Below are 25,034 nucleotides of genomic sequence, written 5' to 3'. Positions count from 1 at the left end.
CTACATTTTGTTGTGGTTAAAATGCTTTTTAAATTGTGCATAACGTCCACACTTGTCCTGTATTCGATTACATCATTTACTATCGCAGCAGTTCCTTCAACAACAACATTTGAATGAGGAACTTTCCATACTCAACAGTTTTGAATGTTTTCTTCCCACTGATGCTGATTTGGTTAAAGGAAGTAGGCAGCTCTGTTCTGTCAGTGCATTTGAAAGGGACAAAGGTTAAAACTTATCAGCTATTTGAGTCTACATGAACGAACTGTAAACAAAATGGTTTAGGCCCCAATAAGTAGTCTGAGAATTTAGCAAGAATTTATTAATTATTTGTTTATCTCAAGTAGAAAATCTTTAGCTTGTGGTGTACAACAATAAGGGTTCTTTGTAGATTTCAACAATAGCTTATAGTTTTATGTTGAGCAGCTGAAGTAGCCTATTAAAGAATGAATGAAATACTGTATGGACACTTTTAGAATAATTTTAAACACACTCTTATATCTAAATAACAGACAAGAAATACAAAAAAAATTGCAGTATTTGTATAGTAGTACAATGTAGTGAAGTATTAGTGTAGTTGTTACAATGTATGTGTGAAAGAAGGGGATTAACTGACTAATTGTGAGTCGGCTACTCAAAAAAAAAAAGTTGCATTTTGATAATTGTAATAATCCAAACACTTACAAAGCCATCTTATTATTACACAGACACTGGTGTTATTGTATCAAAATGTCAAAAAAGAATAAGCAATTTTAGATTTTCATCACTCGATCGCAATCATTTCATTTGTAAATATTCTGTAGCCTAGAAGTCTTTAGTCACCATATTTCACAATTTATTTGGTTGATAATGTATTTAAAAGTTTCAACATGCAATATACAGACTAGTCAGTTAATGGACAAAAATAATTGCTGACCACTAGTTGACTGCTAAAATAATAATTAGTTGCTGCTCCAGAATGAACAGATTTGGACAGTCTTTGATGAAAAAATCTTATTTTTCCGTTTCAGTTTGTTTTATTATGTTCTGTTTCTCAAAAACTGTTCTCTTTTAGATAAGGAAGGATAATTGAAAGTGTTTATTGTAATCAACAGTGTAGCATGCTATTTTTGCACTGTACAATGAAATGTACATGCTGCTATTCACAGTGTCTCCTCTAACATGTCAGTGAATTTGATTTGCTAAATAATTGCAAAAGAAATGAAATGGTGCTTGCTCAGTTTGTGGTTAATTAATGTAATATTGAATATGATCTGTTATGCCATTTTTGCAGCTTGCATGAGGAGACAGTGTAAACTTGGATTAATCCATATGTTTTTTCTTGTAGGATAATGTTGTGATGAGTTTAAGTCAGAAAAATGAGAAAATCGCAGCTGGAATTTTGCTTTATAAAGATGCATCATTTATATATTGAGTTATTTTATAGAAATAATAGCCTAAAATACCTCAAAATCTTTTCAAATAATATGGATTTTGGTGATATATTTCTACACTTTTTTGGTACATTCTTTTTTAAAGTCTTTTCACTTTAGTGTGATACTTCAACCAAGACATTTAAAGATGCCTTTTTAGCATATTACTGATTGAGTGCCATAATATATAATAATGTAATACAAAAACCTATCAGGATTTATTTTTGTCAATATTACACACCACATAAAGCGCCATACATGTTTTTACCTTTTACTTTGTCCAGTGACTTCTTATCCTGCTTTGAATCATTGTAAAAGTACTGATAGACATCAGCATTACAATAAGAGTGTTCATCCAGAAATGACCATTTTAAATTAGTGTTTGAGATAAGTCCATGTAATGATGAATACCCCTCTCTGTACAGCTGTGGTCGTGGCTCTTAGCTCGTGGGGACAGCTTGTAACTTGGCAGTACACTGTTTTCATTGGCCTGTGTGGAGTTGTTTTTGTCATTACTACGACTTTGTGAGTTTTTCTACAGTGGAGTTCCCACTGATAACAAGCTGACAGGCACGGGAAGGTATTTATGGTGCGCTATAATGTTTGCATATGTTTGAAAGGCAAGTTCTTATAATGATGTGAGCAATAAACTGTCCCATGTAGGCAGGTACATGAGGCAAAACATAATCAACTTCTGTATCATTATACTACTTTCTTTTGTAAGTTTACATCCTAAGAGGAGCAAGTAACAATAATTGTGTGGTATTTTCTGAGCTTCAGATAAAGCTATAGAAATTAATTGATTTGATTGAGATGGAGATTCAATAATTGTCAGTGATGTGTCTGGGTCTTGGAGCAGAGTTCAGAGAAAGACATTTGACTAGCATTTGTGATTTTTGTTTTTTTGATCTATGCAAGTTTTCCAGTGAAGGTCATGCCATCTATGTGTCTCCACAGAGATGTTATTTCTTTACCTATAATGTCCCACAGTACTACATTAAGCCTCTATGTTTTTTTTTTTTTTTTTATTCAGGTGTTTTTATTCAGAAAGACACCTTGAAAACATTGAGCAGGGTCAACTCTCCACATGTCTGACTTATAATTTGGTCTGATGGCATAACATGCTTGTCTCCATGGAGATGGATAGGTTTCATGCCATCCTGTGATATGAGGCAAAGAAAAAACATCTTTTATGTAGAAGCAGATGGCAGACTCTACAACAGAAAGTTACATAGTGCACTTCATTATTTTTAGTCATTCTTAAATCCAAATAATATCTAATCAGGAATGGTGATGGTTCAATGTGGTTGTCATATAAACTCATTATTTTTTGTCATATTTCCCAGTATGCCATCATTAAAGCAGTCCTAGATTATTCAACCTGTAACCATAGTATAAATTGATGCAAGTCATTAGCAGCTTCTCTTCCATAGTCAGTGCCTTGTTTTCAGGAGATTAGCACAAGCTCGTCCTGTTTACAGCGGCCACACACACAGCAGATTAAGCCTGTGGGTAGTAGTCCTTGTGGAGGTTTTATTAGAAGTAATGACTTATTAGAAGTAATGACTTATCCATTTTATGGTTGAATTGTGGGTAGGGCTGTGCAGTTAATCACATTTAAATTGAGATCCTATAGTTTCAAAACATCAGTCATCTTGGAGCCTACAGCACATCCTCTGTCCTGCCTGGGATCCAGAATACAAACTTCTTCAATAATATCAAAGCAAAACATTATAGATTTCTACAGAATCAATGAATGAAGAACTAAACTTTGTTTTTCTGAGGTGAGAGAAATGCAATTTTATTCAAAATGATGGGTGACCGATGGTTTCTTTCGTTTCACGTGTGACTAAAAAAAGCGAATCTGATTGCATAATCATGTTTGGTTCTGGCTTGAGATGTGACGGAGGGCGTGGTGACCAGAATGATAAGACTCTGTACAAAAAAATACAGAACTCTTTCTAGATTTGCCCAGCAATCCTATCAGTAAAAGCATGTGGTTTGAAGCAGAGTTTGGAGAAAAACCCCTCCCCTAAGAGAAAATCTGTCTTGTTTATGTTGATAAAATTAATACTGAAAGCCATTAAAGAGAAAAAAACGTAACCAGAAATGGCGATCAATGAATACAAGGAGAAGATCGTGTTTCCCTGCCCTAGTTGAGAGTAATCAGAACTCATTGTGGCGAATTTGCCATAAGCCGTAAGAGCTGGTGTGGCAGAGATATCCAGTTTTGGAGTGATTGAAAATGATTACTGTTTCCATAGCAATTAACAATTCAAAACAAATACTATATCTTTTTGAATGGCCCAGTGTCCTCAAATGTCACCTACGAACAGGAAGTTAAAAGTCATGAATACACTGACGAGCACTAAGCCTTTTTGCATGTATATTTGTAGGTGTTTTGTTACAGTGTTTTGCACCTTTCATGGTCAATAATCATTACAATCAGTGCTTGTTCTTCTAAAATTTGCTGTTGTAAAATCATTTACAAAATTGTCCTGCTGCCATATTTGACCTTTAGTGAGTTTTTCCGACGTAAATCAAACATGTGTTGTGTAATTCTCTCTCTTTCTTCTCCTTACCTGCTCTCTCTTTGTCTCTCTCTCGCTACCCTCTTTCACTCTCCGTCTGTGCCTCTCTCTATCTCTCTCCATCTCTCTGTTTTGTCTCTCTTAACTCCTCTCTCTTACTTTCTATCCCTCTTTCTCATTTACTGTCTGACGCTCTTATCCCTTTCACCCCTTTATTTCTCCCGCTCTCTCTTCTAACAACTCCCCCTCCTCTCTCTCTCTTTCTCTCTCTCTTTCGGACAGACCACAGACCTGGGCCCCACTGCTGTTGCATTTCATAAGCTCCGGTCTGAACTCAGGAAATCTTCTCAGCTACTTGTTGGGAACTTTCCAACGCAGCGTGATGGAAAAATGGACTTAATAATGAGGGCTTATATTTAGTGTGCAGTGTGCAAAGGCCACCACCAGTATACAGTATAAACCAGAGTGAGCAGTGTGCAAAAGGCAATCATTTAAGACCTGGTTTGACACATCCTATAAGTTAAGAGTAAGGCTTTTTGATTCCAGCTTAATTTAATGTGGGTACTCTGCGGTAAGTTTGTTGAATTTGCAAGCAAGCACTAAGTACACTTTATCCTGCTGTTTTTCTTCAAGTCTTTTTCCTTTTCTGGGTTTTGCCAAAGTAAGTCTGTTTTCTCATGATGTATTATGGAAATGATTACGCGCCAGATGCCTTTCCTCATATATCCCTCTCTGTTATCTTTGCTTGGGACTGCTACAATGAGAACTCTTGCCTAAACTTGCTATTAGAGACAATCATAACAGAATCTAATGTCACAAAATACAAATTAATTGTCAAACATCAAATGGCAATTTTTAATGATGTATTTATTATTATTACCGTATTTTTCAAACTATAAGTCGCTCCAGAGTAAAAGACGCACCAGTCAAATAATGCATAATGAAGAAGAAAAAAACATATATAAGTCGCACGTTTTTGAGGAAATTTATTTTATAAAAGCAAAGACAAGGGACCAACATTTCGTCTTGAAATGCAAGTGATAGTAATAACAATAGAATAGAGAATAACAGGCTGTAAACATCACATATGAACGGTTCTTCAGATAACTACAGCATAAACAACAGAACAGAACAAGTTTACCAAACTCTTGAACTCACTCCAAATCACTAAATCCATTGAATTCTTCATCCTCAGCGTCACTTCTGAGCGACTTTGTGACCTCCGGAGGTAAACGGAGCGCTGTTTCCTCTTCTGCATAGCTGCCATCAGACTCAGCATCAGTTCCAGTTAGAATTATTCTGGCCTTTCTGAATCCCGACAGGATGGTTTCAGTTGTCACTGAAGTCCAGGCTTTGTCGATCCATCCAGTGACTTCCAAGAAAGTTGCATGGCACACACTCTCAGTTGTCTTGAAGCTGTGTTCTCCACCCCCGCCTTTCCCCAGTCCCTTACAAGTTTCTCGCTCACTCCAACCTTCTTTCTCTTGCTCGATTGCCGTTTTCGGCTGCATATTTCACTACTTGCAGCTTTTTCTGCAGGAGACATGCACAGTAGAGTGAAGTGACAGTGGTGCAGGAGTAATAGGAGGAACAGATACTGACACATGAGCCTAGAGCGCCTTCTTGCGGCTGGCAGTGTGAAAATTTTAATCACATCGGAGTATAAGTCGCAGGACCACCCAAACCATGAACAAAAGTGTGACTTAGTCCAAAAAATACAGTATAGATGTCAATGAACCTATGCTTCAGATAAATTTTGCTGGAAATTTTCATAGTAAAATGAGTTCTGACCTCAGAGCGTTCCAGCACAGTTGACTCATATGTAAACAATACGGCTAATAGCTAAAGAAGTGTAAACACAAAACAAGTGTTTCTAGCAACAGAATATTGCCAGTTTAACCAGTATGAAATATTTACATTGTTTATACCTCACAGAACCACTTTTTTGGTTCTTAGCATTAGCGTGTTGTAATACGTCACAGTTTAACTCGTACATAAAGTAGGAGTCCTCCGATCGTCACTCAGTTCACAGGTGGTATTTACCAGTTTGTTACGCATTCTTTCAAGTTGGAGGTGTGAAATATCAATTACAAGTTATCTGTTGCCTTACGTGATACCTTTTGACATTAGAAGACTACCTTTCAAAAGATGTAATAATGTGTTTTTCATAGTAATTAGCCATTTAAAAGCTACTCATTTTTCATGACTTTGAAAACTCGTGAAGAACCACAGACCAATTTTTACGATCTACAAATTCTAGTTCACAAACACACATTTCAACCCACTCTTACGCAATAATGACTAAAATATTAAATGCTAAACTACTCTAAGAACATGTTTGCAGAGGTCAAAAGTGCAGGTTTAGCAGAGGACATAATTATACCGAAATAATGGCACCATTTGCGTTGCGATAACTGCGTCCATTAAAATTGTTTTGATTGCAGTTGATATTGGAACCCGATTGATTATGAAGAATGATATTTATTTTTTGTCAAAGTAAGTTTTATAGCTTATCTGCTTGGCTAAACTTAATAAAAATCCCAAATGAAAACCAGTGTCTACCCATAAACATATTATTTACACACACTAAGCTGTTTCTAGAACTCTTTTGCCTCTAGGCTAATACAGTATTGACAGATTACAGTGAATTAGGGTAAGATAAACTGAGGACGTAGCTCATTTGCTCCATATGTTTTCAATCAAGTCTGAACCACAGAAAGAAACATTGCAACACAAAATCATTACTGAAGTCCCTGTTGTGCGAAAATGGGCTAAAAATAACTGAGATATGGTCCGCGTTTCTGAGTTACGCAAAAAAGAGTTGTTTCTAATTGTTACCAGAGCCAGTTCTGGGTTGTTATTGGACACCTGCAGAACAATGCCTCTGTTGTGTCTGATGTTGACATTTAGTTTCTTCAAATGTCAAGTTCGTTGTCGTATATTGGCCACTATAGCAACAATAGGCCCTTGTCACGCTGCCGACTGGCTACTTCCGGTACTCGCTCCATTCATTCTCTATGAGGATTTAGCTGAGTCGCACTAAAATAAAATGAGATTTAAGTATCTGGAAGCAGACTGCAAATTACGGATGAATAATCACAGACGGCATGTTAAGAGTTTTGTGTACTCTATTTTAACATCTATAATTAATTTCAATTTCAGTTAGCATTCTTGACACAAATACCTACTTTTATGAAAACAGTGAAGTATTTACGCCATACTTAAGGTCTTAACACATGATCTGTGATTATACATCTGTAATTTGCTGTTAATTGCAACTAATTGATTGAAATCATTTATACAAATTTAGTAATTGTTGAACTATACACAAAACATTGTTGGCTAGTAAACTGTTCACAATGTTTTGTGTATACCGCATTGATGGAGAACCGTGAACAAACATGTAAAATAAATTTTCTTCTTTCTTTTTTTTTCTTTCTTTCTTTAAAATAAAAAAAACACTTTGTTGAAATAAACCACATCAAGATTTCATATTCACAGGTCTAGCTATCTAAATAAGTAATTGATAAATCAAAAGGAACAATTGACAGGTTGAACAATTACCAAAATAATATCCTAAGTGGTGCTATCAGTATCAGGACTGAATAAGCTAGATTCATCGTTCTCTTGTTTTTAGAGCGACATCAGTTCTGGTTGTAAAAATCCTCTACTTTGGTCTAGTTCGTGTCAGGTTAAGTGTATCTGGTGATTGTTGTGGTTTCAGGGTGCTCGGGTGCTGAACGTCTGTGTCGTGTATCTCACAGCGGGGGTATCTCTGTTATTCTCTGCGCTCCTGTCAGGTGGGCAGCCCTCCAAATACAGCACTCCTGACCTACGCTTGTGCACAAAGACTCCGATTGTAGGTGATGAAACCTTACTACGAGCTCTTTTATCCCAGCGGCGCAGCTTGCCATCAGCTCGTTTGACATCTAGATAAAGGGTCATTTTTGCCCGTGCCACCTCGGACAATACGGCTGCTTAATCCCACTTGTCACGAGCATGAAAACCACAGCGTGAAAGAGGAGAGCGCACCACCTGCACAGAGCACAACCAGCAAGCTGAGGTCTAATATAAGCAGGTCTTACCCTTGACACTATGGCCCTGTTAAAACCAATGGCCTTGTTATTGAGGGCTTAACACTTTGGGAGGTAATCATTAGCTTGAATCAAAACAGCGGTGGTGTTTTGAAGTGAGTTAGCAAATTTGATGTTTGTGTAGTAGTGGTAGCTGTAACAGGTGTAGCAGCTGTAGTGTAAGGCTGTACAGTATGTGGAAATCTTATGAAAATTTTAGTTTCAGTTGCGTCTACAAAATCGCAACAGTTGCAATATTTAGAACAATAGAATGTCTACTACAAACATCTGTGTATTTAGTGGAAAAAACATCTGTCTTTTTAGAAGTTTAAACCTTCACAAAATCGGTCTTCTCTCAGATATTACTGCTCATGGCTTTGTTTAAAATCTGACCTATGAACTGAATCCTGATGAAACATGATTTGTAAATATAAATGCAATTAGAATTGTTAAAACCTCTTGTAAGTGAAAAAGTAGTTGTCATCTATAACTAGAGCCATCTGTTATGCAGTTTTAACACATGACGTCTGTTTAAACTCCACAATGTGCAGCTGAGTGATGTTCCTCCCAAAGAAAATATATTTTTTGGCATTATTCACAATTCATCAAAGCTCAGGTACCATTTCTGTGCAACCAGGTGTTAAGTAGGCCAGCCACTCTAACTACCTCTGTCCAGCAATACCCTTTGAAACATTAATAATCAAAGATATTCTTGGAAAGTGCAAAACATCATGTGATCGTGTGATAGTTTATCCATAATTATTGTTGTTAACTGATAACATTTTTGTGTGTGTTCTTTATGCATTTCTTAGTCTGACTCTTGCATGAGTTAGCCTGTTCAAAGGTTAACAATGTTTAAGGAAGGAGCAGGTTCTAGGCCATGGTTAAGATTACTGAGGCCTTGTGGCTTGGGTTGTCTGAGGATACATCACCTGTCAGAGGCCAAGAGATTATCAAAGAAAGCTCCGTTTGTTTTGAGATAAATCGCCATATGCCAAGAAAACCCTACGGTTGAATAAAGGAAGCTATGGTATGCATAATCTGGAGTGCTGACAGATTTTCTCTAATCGAATAGTACATTGGGTTGTGCAATAAATACCTTCTTCAGAACCTTCCACCTTACAGCATTAATTTGATCTATCTTTACAGATACATACAGTACAAATACATTTTTTATTGCTCAAATATCTACAAAAATTTGAACTTAAACTTGCTGTAGCACACAAATAGGTGGTGGAAAAAGAAAAGTTACATGGTTTTAACACTATAAGCAAATTGGAACATACTGTCTAGAGTTGACCAAATCAGTTTGGTACAAAAATGAGAACTTGGGCTTCCAGTTGGAGAGTCCTTTACCTGCTTCGATCTTGTGTTTATTTTCATTTTTACTACTAAGAAATGCCTTATAAACATGCTTTCTTACTGTGTAAAGGGTTTCCTCTCCCCAGATTTGTCCTGTAACTTAGCCTGGTGGCATCTTCTCGTTGGAGGTAGATGTATACCATTTTGTGGAGCAAAGCAGTAACATCTCCATAGGAACAAGAAGCAGGAAGACCCGCTATGACAAACGTTACACAGTGCAACTTTCACAACACTGCTAGCTAATTTGAATGGCCCGTGAAGCCTTTATCCATTCACTATTAAAGCTGATGAGTAATCTTGACATCTGCTACATTGACATAGTGTGGTGAACTCTTTGGGTATTTCCTAATAGGGCCATAATAGTTGTAATTATGTGACCTTCTAAAAGCAGGCTCTCTAATTCTGGCTGAAGACTTGACAAATGTCTTGCCTTATTTAATTGGCGCTGAGAGCTCGTCAAAGGGTAAAGCCCATTGACCCTGATGTGGTGAGCACCTCCAAGCATCCATCACTGAACAGGACAAATATAAGTGCAGCCTACAGCACTAAACATATGGGTTTGTCATCACATGTCATATTGCTTTTAGTCTTTTTCTATTCCCATTTTGAATCTCTTCGTTTTTAAGAGCATTTAACCATGTTGTAATTGCTTTCCCTTCTCAGTTATGCATTCAAAGTTGTATTTAGAGTGATTCTTGCATGTTTGGGTAATCTTTATACTCCTGTTGCTCCAAAAACCCTGTATCATGCAGGTAAAATTTTTGTCTTTATGTTAAAAATGCCCAAAATGTAAAAGTTATCCTCAAAGTAATAATAACAAAATTGTTGTAGTTATTAAAGCACAATTGTAACACCATCAGCCCTATACTTTCTCCAGACCTATGGTAATTTGGGTCAGTTTGGAAGTTTGAGGGCCAAAAAATTTTGATCTGAGCTTCACATCTGGTCCCTGGGCAATATTTCACCACGCCTGCTCTAAAGGAATCAACTTTTCTTCAAACTTTCAAACTATTCGTCTCATAATAATAAATCTGACCTTGCGATTGATTAATTTTAAGCAATATCATATAGTGTGTATGTATGTATATATATATATATATATATATATATATATATATATATATATATCACAGTCACTTGCTCTCATTGTTGCCAGTTGATTAGTTTTTACAGCGCTCCTTTAAGATGACATCACAGTGACCTTGGTATTTTGTGCAGCCCGAGCCTCAAACAACAGAGCAAGACGAGCAAGTGTTGCAATGTGGGTGTTTGTCAATGTTTTTAAGGCCACGTTGTTTGTGTAACTCTAAACTCCACTGGGTTGTCACAATATCAGATTTTAATATTAGGTTTATTATAGGAGAATAAACATCACAACCAGACTGCGAATTCCTTAATTTTATTTTAATCACATTATATAGCACTTTATTTTTTCCATCTTTTTAAAATCAAACTATCTGAAGGATTAAAGGTGCACTGACTGTAACTTTTTTGGTTGGGCGTCCGTCACCTGCTTGTTTCTATGGATATATCTCTTCCTGGAATGTGCCCATAGACTGTATAAAGAAGTGGACTAAGCAAGTGTGAAGTCACCCATAGCGTTCAGTGCCAGTCGAACGGTTACAGGGGCGAATTTGAAAACAGGCTCTATATTATGAATAGGATTTTTTTTAACGGACAAAATAGCGAAAGAAAACAATCAGGGTCATGTAGAGCGGGATAATACGAACATTTTAAGACCAAAATGAATGTTGACTGTTCCATAGTATGACACTTAACAGCTCTACCTCACATTTATTAAGTTGTATGTGGTTTTATAGCTCAAAAATACATAGAAAAACTGGCATTCTGACTGTGTGTGGGGCTGCCTTTCCAAAGATCTGATTTGTAACTTGGTTTGGTTTGGTCTCCATGGACATAGAAAGGTTTAATACTAAGGATGTAACAACAACCAAAATATCGTGATATCGTATCATCAAAAGTCTCACAATAATATTGTGGGCTTAATTACAAGTTTCTTTGCTTAAATGCGTTGTTTCATTTCAGTGCAGACAACATGAAGACAGATGTTTTTTGTTTGAATTCTTGGGATTATGACAGTAATAATTCACACCAATATCTTGTCAAGGTATTTTAGAAACAAAAAAGTGTCCTATCTACAATTATATCAGCCTCTCCAAAATATCGCAATAAATATCGTATTGTGACATGCATATCGTACCAAAAGATTTTGATTTGATCATTACATCCCTATTTAATACCATACTGTGAAACACTCTGGACAAAGCAATAACACGTCCAAGCATTTGACCGACCCTGCACCAGAAAAGTTACGCAATGCAACTTTAAAGCTGATGTGTCATAAATAGCCAAATAAAAAAACACTCTACATTTAAGTTTATTTTTTGTATATTGAATTGAAATTTTGCTTCTGAAATTCTCACAACTTTTAATTCTTGCGTTACTGAAAACAAAACTACAGTGTACAGTGCTCATGGGGACGGGATATTTTGACCTCTGGAGAGGACATTGTGTAGCCTAAATAATTGCAGTCATGGTGATTTTCTAATTATGCCTATTAGAATTGTGATTTTGATTGTGTTTAATGACTCATTCATTCATAGTTCATTCTTCATTCACTGTTTTGACAGAGCTTAAGCCAGTGTTGATCTGTCCTTATAAACTGAAGCTCTAAGTACACTAGATTGATTGTCAGTGATTGTTACATGTGCTTCTTAGACTATTTGTGTCTATGCTTGAATCCAAAGTGTCATTTTGATTAATTGTATTTGTTCGGTATTTATAACACTAGTTTATTTAGCATTAGGAGTGGCACATTTGTCTAGTCTTCGTGTCCATTTATAGCTCATACGCAGTTATGGTAATTGTCCCCAAGCATTTAACCCATACTCACTTGTGGAGAAGGGTCCAGACATTGACTAGTATTTTCCACTTTAAACTTATCAAACGAGCTATAAATATTGTGTCTGTCCAATAGTTCACAGTAAGGGCGGCAAGATTAATATCAATCAAAATGAAAGCGCAATTTGTGGACGCAATTAATCGCAGATGCTGCAAGTACAGCTTCCTCCTCAAACAACAAAGTGTTCAGTCTTATTCTACATACAAACTGGGACTCCTGAAGTTAGGATCTGTGCTCTGAGATGTTATTCTTGTTTTAGTTTCAGTTCAGTCTTCCATATTTTTTGTCAATTGTGACCAAATGGTTCAGACCTAGTTCTCGGTCCTGATGACATGAGGGCAGTGAGTTGTTTTGGTGAATTCATGTGATGTATAGGCGGTCTGTCCCATCGCCATAGAAACCTTTGTGTGCCCGTCTCGTTTCTCTCCCTTTCACCAACACCACACATTAATATTCAAGGATGCACCTGTTTGTTGTGGTTCTTTTGTCCCTCTCAAGGTCCTACATCTCCTAGAAAATGATAACGCACAAGAGGGTTCACAACTTCTTTCCAAAATTTATTTTTCTTTTTACACAAGTTTGACAAAAGTGCCTTAACTGAGTTGACCCATCTTACAATGAATGAGTTCAAATTTCAGTGACAAATATGTTCAGACAAGTAATTTTGTTGTAAATACATGAGTAACTTTTCAACTCTTATTACAGCCAAGAAAAAAATTCTAACTCGCTTCAGTGGACAGCACAAAAACGAAACAAAAATGTACTCATCATATTCTTGTTTACTGCTTCTACACACCTCAATGTCATTTTTTAGTGGCGCCCTTTTCAGTACATGCAGTACAATACCCGGGATTGAATGGAATTGTGTCCTTGATACAGGAGATTAATTTAATACTGACTGAAAGTTGAGCATTACTTTAATTATCAGCTTAAGAGAATTACATTTTCTTCTTTCTCTCTTTCACTTTCTTTCCTTTCTTCTTTCCCAGCATTGAGATGACTAGTGACTTAGACCTACAGTGGTTGCCTTGTAACTGAACGGTTGAAGGTTCAATCCCAGTTCAAAGCAGTGCTTACTGTTGTCGTATCCTTGGGCAAAACACGTCACACCTTATTTGGCCTGGAGCAGGGCCTCTACCTGCTTATTTCCATGGAAATGTTTTTACTATGGCTTTAATATTCCACAGTAACTCATCTCTTTCCATGGTGAAGCATGGTTTTATGGCTTTATTTCCATGGATCGTGCAGGGGACATGAGACCTCCAGAAAGTTATATGATATTGTTTTTGTTTACTAAAAATAACCAAGAAACACTTTCAATCTGAACTCTGCTCCAAATCACATGCATTTATTGGCAAAGGATCGATTCCAGAAAAGACCCAAGCTGATCAGAGACAGTTGTACCTTGTTTAAAATTAGATTAATTGCAAAACCCAAACAGACCTTGTCACTTGATTGATACAAAATACTGTCTCCTGTTGTCCTTCACCTCCATCACATTTTAGGATCTTAAAACAGCCCTTTCTCCCTTTAAAATACCTCCTGTTACCTCTACACTGGGACGGCCTTGTTGTTGGACTCTAATGCTGTTCCACTACTGTGCGGCCGGAGTGTATTAGATTCTCTATTGGGAATGTGCTGCTAAAAATACAGTGGTGGCTGTAGCCTGAGCTTGGACAGGACCAGCCACGGCGATTCTTCTCAAAGGGTCACTCAGTCCTTCTGCAGTTCACTATCGAGCTACTGTCCACATGCTTAAAGCAATCACATTTCGACGTCGGCTTTTAATACAATAATTTTTAGACCACAGAAATATCCTTTTCTTAGATGGCACTGCAACATTATTCCTGTATTGATTATAGGATGTTTTTATAATAAATATTAAAATGTAAAAAATATGCAAAATGTCGAACTTGATATAGTCAGTCAGTATCCAACTACACAGTGAAATGTATGTAATGGCAATGAAGATTTGACCTGTCCCCTTTTCAGTGAAACATGAGAGAAAGTCATATGAAACATGATAATATGAACATTTAATTTACAAGTATAATGTTTTTTTTAACAATTGCAAAAATAAAAACTCAAAGTGCAAGTGTTTAAGGAATAAATTTTACTTTGTTTTCAAGTATTTTCTTCTGCATATTCAACACAAAAAACGCTGGGTGAGTGCATATATGACAGGTTTAAGTACATTTTCACTAAAACATTTACCATTTTAATTTAAATTACTTAGTTTTGTCTATTATTTTAATTCTGATCAAGTTTATAATTGTATTTTTTGGTTGGACACGGGCAGCTGATGATTTACATAGAGGTAATTCTATTCTGTTCTAACAACCACAATGTGATCACGGGCCAAAACTTGTCTAAATTACACAATTATGATTGAACTAATAAAAATAGATGACAACACCTTCATTTTGCTAAATCAATGTTGAAATCTTGGAAACCGTGTTGCGTAAATTGCCTTTTCTGTTTTGACGACATAGGTAGAGATATTCAGTTTTAGAACTCACCACTACTTCCTGTATTTTTGTACTTTTTCTGAACTTTTTGTCCTCAAACTGATTTAAAACTATGATAAATATTTACCACATGCACTATCCCTCCAAACCAAGTGATAATTTGAAAAAAGAGAACCTCATATGTACCTAAAAAATAAATTGTAAATGTGTGCTGCTCGTTTGTCATTTATGTGATACCTTTGTGACCGTAGAAAGAGAGATATGGGGCTGTGGTTCAGTTTAACAAAGCAAATTACTTTTATAGAGAGAGACCACCTCCTCCTCCTCGTCATGTTTAAACAGCCACTTGAACCTCACATAATTGCTCTGGTATGGACTAGTTAAGGTCTGCCAGGGGAGAGGAAAAAAGTCCTTGTTTGGATTTGGTTGTAGTTGTAGTGCATTACACGGTTGGTAAAGCATCTCTCCAAAAAATTGTGAAGTTATTGATTTGACTCCCAAGCTTGTCCATGGGCAAGACACTTCACTCCCTTTACAGTTGCATCGATGTGGTTGTGATAAGAAGAGATTGTGAAGCGCATCAAATAATATGTGACTTGCAGATCTAATGTGTCGCACTTTGATCTGGATGAAGAAATGTACTAAAATACACTAAAATCTAGAAAAGAAATAAAACTAGAAACAAAATCTGCACTTATCTAGTCCTTAAAGGTCCAGTATTATCTATTATTTATTTTTTTTAAATCAAACATTGTGATTTTTCATTCTTTTATACCTCAACATGAACAACAGCCTTGAAATGGCAAGCATATTTTTGTAGTACAATTAAACTAAACAAAACCTTGATTTGAAAACTTTGTAAACTGTCATCTTCAGAAAAAAATGTACCCCTCATTCTTGGGCGATTTTTGCATAGGAATAGAAATATTTAAAGCCATATAAATGTGGTTTTATTGAGAAAAAAATAAAATCTAATATAAAATCTCTGAGCTATATGTAAAACCCCCTTGTTGCCTTGTTTGCAGTAATGTTATGCAACAGAAGATGTAAGAAGAGCTGCTAGTGTAAAGAGGAGCTCTCCCAGTCCTCCCTCACAACTGACCAGCAGTGACCACACATAAACAAACACACAACGTCCAGCTGCCCCGAGCCTGGACACACTGTAAAATCAGCCAGGAATGTCCCGCGTCGCCCCTGTAACCCAAAACATTTTTTCAGTGCGTGTTACACAATGATTTCCATAGTCACCTTTAACACAGTGTTGGTTCAGGCTATTTAATATGCTTTAGAGATCAGGGCTAAAAATAGAAGGCTGGCTACTGCGATTATATGTTATATGTATGTCTCTCAATAATTATTTAGGCAGTATTACTGCCTGTTGTACTGCAATCTAATCTCTCTCAGTCTAAAAATACACAACAAAACAAGATATGGTCCCATTTTAGTACTGAATAGTTTATAGAAGCTTTGGTGGTGACTCAAGCACTGTTTGTGCAGTTTAACTTTATATTGAAATCTGTCTCTAAAATTCTACAGTATATTAAACGATATAAATAAAACCAAAATATATTTATAGCTATCTCTTAATTTTTAGATCTGGATATTTGTCCACCATTTGATTGCAGGGCAGCTAGGGGTCTTCTAGACTACTCAGTGTGTTTCATTAGCCCCAAGGGGATAAATAGTTGTTTGATTAATGGATAAAGAAACATTCTTAATTCTTCACAAACAACTACATTATAAAAGAAAGTAATGCACAATTTAACAAATAAAATACACTAATACCAAAATAAATTGTATTTAATATTACAGTCTTTGTACAACCTCATAATGCGACTACTGGCATAATGCAGTTTAACGCTAATAAGACGTATTTGTGTACAATTTGACTAAAATTTGGCAACATTGCCACCTCCATTATTTTCTATGAGCCAATTCACACCGGACGCTTAACCCTGTGCCATGATTGGGGTTGAATTGGATTGTTGAATAGGGATGCGGCGGTGTGTTTGAAGACACATGCATTGCTTCTGCAGTGAGTACAGTGAGTGTCTCTACTCTGTGAGCGACAAAAGGAATGAAGTAAACTTTGAGGAGGGGCAGAGAGATACAGGAGAGGCAGGGAAAACCCCAGTGTTCAACTCAGCCAAACACCGGCTCCTCTCCCGCTTCTCTGCGCACAAGGAAACTGTCGCCTCTCGCTAAAGTCACTATAACCTCCTCAAAACAGCACCTTTCCTCTCTTCTCACAGCCTTGCGCTGTGTCTCTTATTTTATAAGTAATCTGCAGATAAAACACAAATTTATAACACATTAAGAGTTGTTAAAGTCTTTTTAGGAGCCATTATGCGCACGGCGTTCAGTGTCCGATGCGCGGCTAATAACGTGCTGTGGCGCGCCCTATTTTGGTGTGTGTTGGCCTTAAGTCTAATGAGTCTACGTATTTGCCCCTAAATGTTCTCATTTGTACTGCCTGTCATACATGATTATTTAAAAGCTTGATGGATTGATGACAATGACAACCCCTCCAGTCTAATCCATCATTCTTTTGTTTAGTGACTTGAGTAAATGTTAGAGTGACTTGATACGGCTTTGTGCTGTACATAGTTTAAATACTTCTCGTAAAAACACATTATTTATGTCCCTACGAGAACTGACAAACCACTGATCTGTTTTTTCCCTGTGGATCTGAAAAATATTACATCATGTTTTACCACAGAAAATATTTAGCTTTCCTGGGAATGAGTCTTAAGCAGACTGAGCTAGGTTTTAGTTCAGTTCCAGGAATTAATCAGGACTAAATCAAGACTCTTCGGTTTCGGCAGTAAAATAAAATTTACTTTACTGTACTTCATATTTTTGTTATTTGTTATTAGACCGGGACTGAACCCAGACTAAACCTGGGGTCTTGCACCTTTAATATTGCACTTTACATCAAAATCTATCAGTGTTTGTAGCTCTAAACATAATTTTGTTGTCCTCTATGACAATGATGATATTTTCTAAAACTATATATTGACTAAACTAGGACTAGGAGATTAAACTGGGATTAAACTAGGACTAAACTGGACTAATTAAAACCTAAAACATAACATATTTTTCCCCAATTTATGACAGACTAAACCATCTTTCATTTAATCTAAAGTAACCATTCTTGCGGCGTGTGGAGAGCCCCTCCAGGACTCAAATGTTTTCAGTTTTACCTGTGTTTTCTCTGCACGTGTGTTGTGTGCTGGAGAATTCTCGCCATAACTCTCCTGTTTTGTGAAGGGATGAGCAGACGACAGTAGTCCATATTGGAGCGTGGCCTGGAGCCAGTTATGCAGCTGCTAAACAAAATGTCAGCAAAGATGGTCTGGTCTTCTTCACAGACTCAAGACACAACCACCATGTTTCTCTGGAAAAATAGCCCCTCTAATTACCAGGAGATCTATTTTGGACCCCACTCCAAACCATAAATGACACTCAAACATGCTTCACAGTAGACTCCTTGTTTATCCTATTAGTCATGTGAAATGGTCCAAGTTAAATTGTTAATCTTTTTAGGACTGTATCGCGGCATATAAATGTCTAAAGGTTAAAGGTATTCAATTAAAAGCTCTAAGATGTCTACTGAAAATGTCAATTTTTTGACAGTTTTGGAAGTCAACGTCATTTATTTAAAGTAGCAATAACAAACCTAATAGCCTGCTGTAATTAACATTTGTAAAAAAAACTGTTTTTGAGGCCTTTTCACCCACTAATCTCATACCACATTGGAATGTATGGGGTAAAAGAACTTTGGACTTTTGGACTAACTCAAGAATGTATAATTTTCCTGAAAATTCTCATCACTGAAAATGATAACATTCTTATCTAAAACTATTTTTCAAACTACGTGGCATTTTTTAAAAGAAGAAAACAATATATATAAATGGTAATAATTTATTTATTATATTACTTGGTTGGATTGATAAGTATTAATCATATAATGTAATAATGCAAATTTACAAAGAGCTTTACAGTCCCAAAAATATACAGGCCCCCATAATAAAACAGAAAACGATAATATACTGCACATTTAATGCATTAAATACAATGAATGAATCAATTAAACAATTAACAAAATGCTGCAGGATATGCTCACCCAAATGCTTGCCGGAATAAAAATGTTTTTAACTTGGTTTTAAAAGTTAAAGATATTTAATTTTTCAGAGCTCGAAGGGCAGTGAGTTTCAAAGATAAGGGGCATGAACTGAAAAGTCCCAGCAAGGAAAAAACATTCTGATTTAAAATTAAGGGTGTAAACTTTCCTTAAACTTTCCACAAAATTCTCATTATTTTTAACTCCATACATTTTAACATAAACCCAATTTTATGAAAGAAAGAAAGCATATTGTGTATAGTACTGCAAATCAATAATGTATTCTAACCACGTTTCTGTCTCTCTCTTTCTCTCCTCTAGTCTGTTCGAGCAAAGACATCAGGAACAATGTGACAAATCTACAGGTTTTAGAGAACTGCACCATCATCGAAGGCCACCTAAAGATCTTGTTGATGTTCAGGACTAAAGCAGAGGACTTCAGAGGCGTCAGTTTCCCCAAGCTCACTGTCATCACAGATTACCTTCTAATGTTTCGAGTCTACGGTTTAGAAAGCCTCAGCGACCTCTTCCCAAATCTCACCTTAATACGTGGAAGCAATTTATTCTTCAACTATGCTCTTGTCATTTTTGAGATGATCCAGCTTCGAGAGATCGGCCTGCATAGTCTCATGAACATCACGAGAGGAGCAGTGAGGATAGAGAAGAACCCAGATCTTTGCTACCTGTCAACGCTGGACTGGTCGAAGATTCTGGACTCTGTGGCGGACAATTACATTGTGTTTAATAAGAACGAGAGAGAGTGCGGAGATGTCTGTCCCGGGGCGGCTGTGGGCAAGACCACCTGCCAGACCACCACCATCAACGGGCTCTTCAACGAGAGGTGCTGGAATCAGAAGCACTGCCAGAGAAGTAAGTCTATGCTTTTACTGGTACAATAGTGAAAGCACCTAATGCGAAGACTGGAAATCAGATCATATTGTGCAGTCTCATCGCAAATGTGATAAAATGTCAGTGTCGATAATCTTCTCTATTTGAGGTTCAAAGAAGTGTTAGTAAGGCAGCAACCATTCAACTGAATATTTCTGGTTAATTGGCTAGTAAAATAATCTGAATTGTGTCTGGACCATTGTAATTGTTATCTGGACTATAGAGACTGAAAACATGTGCTAAAAGACGTTTTATGATTTAGTGACATTATCAGTATTACACTTTATTCAAAAGTATTCCCTTCTTATAAGTCTTCAGACACCATATTTCAAACCTTATTTGGTCCACGCACAACAGAAAATATAATTTGTCTGATCACATAATTCAAAAAATGGCTGCTGATTACTCGACTACTAAAGTAACCGTTTGTTTTTAGTCAGATACTAGGCATGAAATAGGAAGATACTTTGGGTGATACTGACAATCAGATCATACTTTTCAATCCTCAGAAATTTGCTTCAGGTTGTCTTGGCTGAGGTAAACCATTTCACTAAAAGCTCAATATTTTACTGAGCATTCCTATAATTATGATTCATTAACCATAAATGGCCACGAACAGTCTGGAAGTAACATCCCAGTAGAATTAATGTTGTCCAACAAGAAAAAAAAAGTTATGACATGGTCCTAATTTTATCATTCCTAAACCATGGATAGTTTTTGTTCACCAAATCTGAAACTCATTGCCTTATATTATTGTTTGAAACATGTACGGTTATTTCTATGACGACTGTAAACATGGGACCGGTCTGACGTGTGGAGCCCTGGTTGGAAAATAATAGTGAACATAAACAAAGACACAAACACATCTATCAAATCTACTAAACCTGAAATGCAAGAGTTTGTAAGTTTACATAAAGATCAAGTGTAGACACAAAAACTACAACCAGGATTGAGTAACACACGCTGAAAACTACATCTTATTATTAAGCATTAGCTAAAGAGGGACCTGATTTATCCATTTAAAAGCATTACAGACACGTAATGATTACCTCCAAGCAACGAAACCTGACATTTTCACATGTGTCAGTGCCAACTCCACTCCCAACCATTTCAGTCCAACGTCTATTACTTTATCACTGTAGAACTAAAGTCACTTTGTTTACATGATAATAATGAGCTCAAAACTCAACAAAAACAAAATAGCAGAACAAAAGAAGCAAAAACAGCTTTTCTTTGCAATTTTTTATGACACTTTTACTTTTAAACGGTAAGTGTTTTAGTGGTTGCGTTGTTCCAGCAAAGTGGTGAAGCAAAAAAGGAACTACATAGACATTTGCTATGGCTCAGTGCACGTTTTAAACAGAGTGCAAAATTTGAATGTATAAAAATAAAAATGCATAAATATATGTTAATATGTACTAGTATTTGTGGTATTTACAGTAATTTCACATTTGCCTGATATTTACAGCTGATATTTACAGCTCAACGAATAATAATAACAGGTTTTAGCACATTTCTGATCATCGTTATGGAAGAAGCAAGATTTCTTTTATCAATATCACCCACCCATAACTTCCCAGCCACACAATACTCCAAAAAATATTGTACCAAACTATATCAGCTGCTATTAAATGTCAAAGAACTACTCAGTTGTAAGATATAATGTAATGAATGCATTTTATTCCAAACTTATCAAATACATTCACTATCTCTATGTGTGTTATCGCTGTAAAACTACTACGTCATTTTCTCCCTTATTGCCAGCGTAGTTGAAGTTCAAGTGCTAGTAGAATCTGTCATAGACTCTTGAACTGTGAGGCTGCGTTGCGTAACTGTTGTTTACATTCGCTTCCCTGTGTGTGTGTGGGTTGTGTGTATGTGTGTGTACTTGTGTGCCTATGTAGTTTTAAAGCCTCTTATCGGTAGGCTGCTGTTTGTTTGGTGCTGGCCGTGTACAGATGGGTTGCTCTCTGCTCTTTTGACTAGATCTGCTGTTATACTTCAGCCTATAATTACTTAATACAGTTTGACAGTGATCGCAATAGGCCCACATGGACTATTTGTGTAAACTGTAGATGTGGTTATCTTCAAGGGGCATGGCTTTGAATAATCATAATAATACTATACAGACTTATCGTTAAATAACTTAGAGAGTGAGCAATATTTTTGGGTCAAATTCTATGATACTTTTTACCTTTTTAGTAGGTTGCTCTTCCATTTTCGAGGTTTCATTGAGCTATTTATTTATGATTCAAGTTATTCATTAAAATGTGCACTGTGTAACCTCTGGGGGAGGGTTTGGCACCTGCTTGTGTCCTAACATTTATTTCTTGCATGTGTTTTTATTGCTTAAAATGCTTTGAAAAACATGCATTCTTACTGTAAGTGGGCTCGCCTTCTCACAGATCTGCCTTGGTTGTTTGGATATGATTGGGTTTAATGTCATACCATGGAATATTTCAGGCAAAATAATAACATCTCTACGGAGATTTTACATAGTGTACCTTAAAGAAAAAGAGTTCTTGGATTAGTTTAATTTCAATACTGGCCTGGGTATGAGAAGCTTTAAATTATCCAGTTTTACCAGGAATCTGGTCTTGGTTTGGGTCTTGATCTGGACTCCAGTCTTGGTCTCTGGGCCTGGTCTTGACTCTGGTCCTCTGTTGGGCCTGGTTTGACTCTGGTCTTGTTTTGGTTTTGGTCTCTGGGCTTGCTTTGGACTCTGGTCTTGCCTCTGGTTTTGGGTTGGACCTGGTTTGGAATCTGCTCTTGGTCTCTAGCCCTGTTTTTGACTCTAGTCTTGGTCTGGACACTGGCCTTGATCTTGGTTTGGTCTTGGCCTGAACTCCAGTCTTGGTCTCCTCTGTTGGGCCTGGTTTTGACTCTGGTCTTGGTCTCCGTGCCTGCTTTGGACTCTGCTCTTCTTTTCGTCTTGGTCTTGGTCTCTGAGCTTGCTTTGGACTCTGGTCTTGTTTTGGTCTTGGTCTTGCCTCTGGTTTTGGGTTGGACCTGGTTTGGAGTCTGCTCTTGGTCTCTAGCCCTGGTTTGACTCTGATCTTGGTCTGAACTCTGGTCTTGATCTTGGTTTGGTCTTGGTCTGGACTCCAGTCTCCAGCCCGGTTTGTGCAGGGCTGTGGTCTTGTGGTGTACAGTGGTGGTTTGGTGCCCACTTTCACTAAAGCATGAAAAGAGCCGTTAAGCTGTGCTACAGACCGCAGACTCATTCAGACTCACCCGTAATGGCTTTTATGGGTCCACTGTTGTTGCGCACCACTTTTCCTAAACTTTACTGCTTCCCTTGGTCCTCGTCGCTGTAATTGAGGTCACAAATTCACTTTATGCAGCTGGATTATCTCCCTAATTTGTACTGAACCAATGCTCTTGTTTTATTAACTTTGTTTGTAAAACTTTTATAGCAGGTTTAAGATAGTTATTCTCTAGTTTATAAAGTTACACATCACTGTAGTCAACTATAATTCTTGTAAAATGCTATAGAAATTCAAATAAAAATGTTCATTTACCATGTCATACAGTATAGTTTAATTTACCTACTTTTATGTGCAAGTGGACTTTTAAATAAAATAATAAATGTTAAACAGCATAACTGCTCCTGAGATTCCAGACAAAGCTTTGAGTCTCTGGACTCAACCTGAAAAATTACATTGTGCACTAGTGTTGTTTAGGGTCTCATAATACTTTATCGTCACCGTATGAGCCTCTCGGTACGATATTTATTGCGATATTGTAGGAAATCTCACAATATGGTGGAGAGGTGCACGATTAGGGATGAAACAATATCCAAATCTCTTGGTATGATATTTTCACAATATACATCTCACAGTATGATATTTATTGCGATATGTTGTGCAGTGCAATAAAACTGTTAATATGCTAGTTTTTCCTCTGAAAATGCTGTGACAAGACTTAATCCAAAGAACTAAGACTTAAAAGTGCTTAGAACTGTTATTTCTTCTTGTAGTCTACCCTGAAATGGATCTTAAGGATTATGGTCTATGTAGTTCCTGCTGTCTTTTTTTCTATTGCTGCACCATAACTATTCATTTAAGCGACTTGTAATTCGATATATTTGATGGTCCACAATATTATTGTGACACCTTTGACGATACAATATTATGATATTTCGGTTATTGTTACTTCTGTAATGTTGTCACAATACTAACATTTCAAACTTAATTTTGATACTAAGGTATAGATTCGATAATAAATATCAATTCCGATACCAGAATGATCATAACACTTTCTTCAGACCATAGAATGTGATTTTCAGCATTCAATTGTGGTACTTTTTTCTATTCCCATGTGGTTTTATATCTGTGTATTCCCTCAGTCTTCCAGATATGTTCCATGGTGGTCCAAGGGCGTACATGGCTCAAATGAATATCTGGTTTCAATACGAGTTTTAGTATCTGTTATCAGTATCAGTAGCTGATTTTCGATATTTTTGACAACGCTATAGTGCACACCTTTAATGATTCACTTATATTTTCTCACTAAACCTCTTCAGTGTTGATTCATGCCCAAGTTCCTCCAGAAGATATTATTAGAGGTCAAAAATATTATTGTGTGCCTGTGTGAAGAACAGGAACCAACAACACCCACGGGGGTCATTTGGGGTCATTTTTATTTTCCAAAACAAAACACATGACTCCACTTTGGCCCTGTCCCTGCATCTGTGGCTGTTTGAGCTGGCCCACAGAAGCCACCACTAATTTGCCGTCGTTTTGCACTAAATTGGGCGCGTCCCCTCTGCAAAGTGGCGGAGCACGGTGGCAGCAGTTGCTCATTAGAAAAAGCTGATTAGATTTGGCTGCAGATAGAAAAACACAGAGGCTTTACAAAGTGGCAAATGGAAGTCACCGTGCTCCACGCTTTATAATGTACATTTTATAATAAAGTCAAAATTTGCCCTTATTATTGCTCATGTTTTTATGTTTTTAAAATGAAAACGGCATCGCCATAATAAGACATTATGTGTAAGATCAAATCTGAACTTTTGAACCTTTTTAGTGTTCATAAATGAGAAATTTATTTCATTAAGATGACAATTTATTTTCATTATATGGTTTAGTGAAATTGGTCACGTTTGTGGCACAACAGTGAAAATGTCATAGCAATATATTAGCCAAAAGTAAACAAAAATGTGGTGTAATAATCTGATAAATTGCAGAGTCACTACTGGTAAACACATCTATTGCTATACAGTGTTTCCTGCAGAAAATTGGTTAGGCAAGGTGGT

The 25,034-nt window shown here is 36.7% G+C and overlaps 1 protein-coding gene across 1 annotated transcript in view; it reads left to right on the top strand.

The window, feature by feature from the left end:
- Positions 1 to 25,034, top strand: part of insra (insulin receptor a) — a 55,855-nt gene that overhangs the window by 2,045 nt on the left and 28,776 nt on the right. Inside the window, exon 2 of the mRNA XM_055151981.1 lies at positions 19,211 to 19,759. Within this exon, the coding sequence (XP_055007956.1) occupies positions 19,211 to 19,759 (549 nt within the window). The remainder of the gene's footprint in view (positions 1 to 19,210; positions 19,760 to 25,034) is intronic.

This window comes from Boleophthalmus pectinirostris, unplaced genomic scaffold, assembly GCF_026225935.1.
Source record: "Boleophthalmus pectinirostris isolate CB_2022bp ecotype Guang Dong unplaced genomic scaffold, ASM2622593v1 HiC_scaffold_16, whole genome shotgun sequence".
Lineage (NCBI taxonomy): Eukaryota > Metazoa > Chordata > Actinopteri > Gobiiformes > Gobiidae > Boleophthalmus > Boleophthalmus pectinirostris.
The sequence above is the reverse complement of the archived record's forward strand: the minus strand, read 5'-3'. Positions and strand labels throughout refer to the sequence as shown.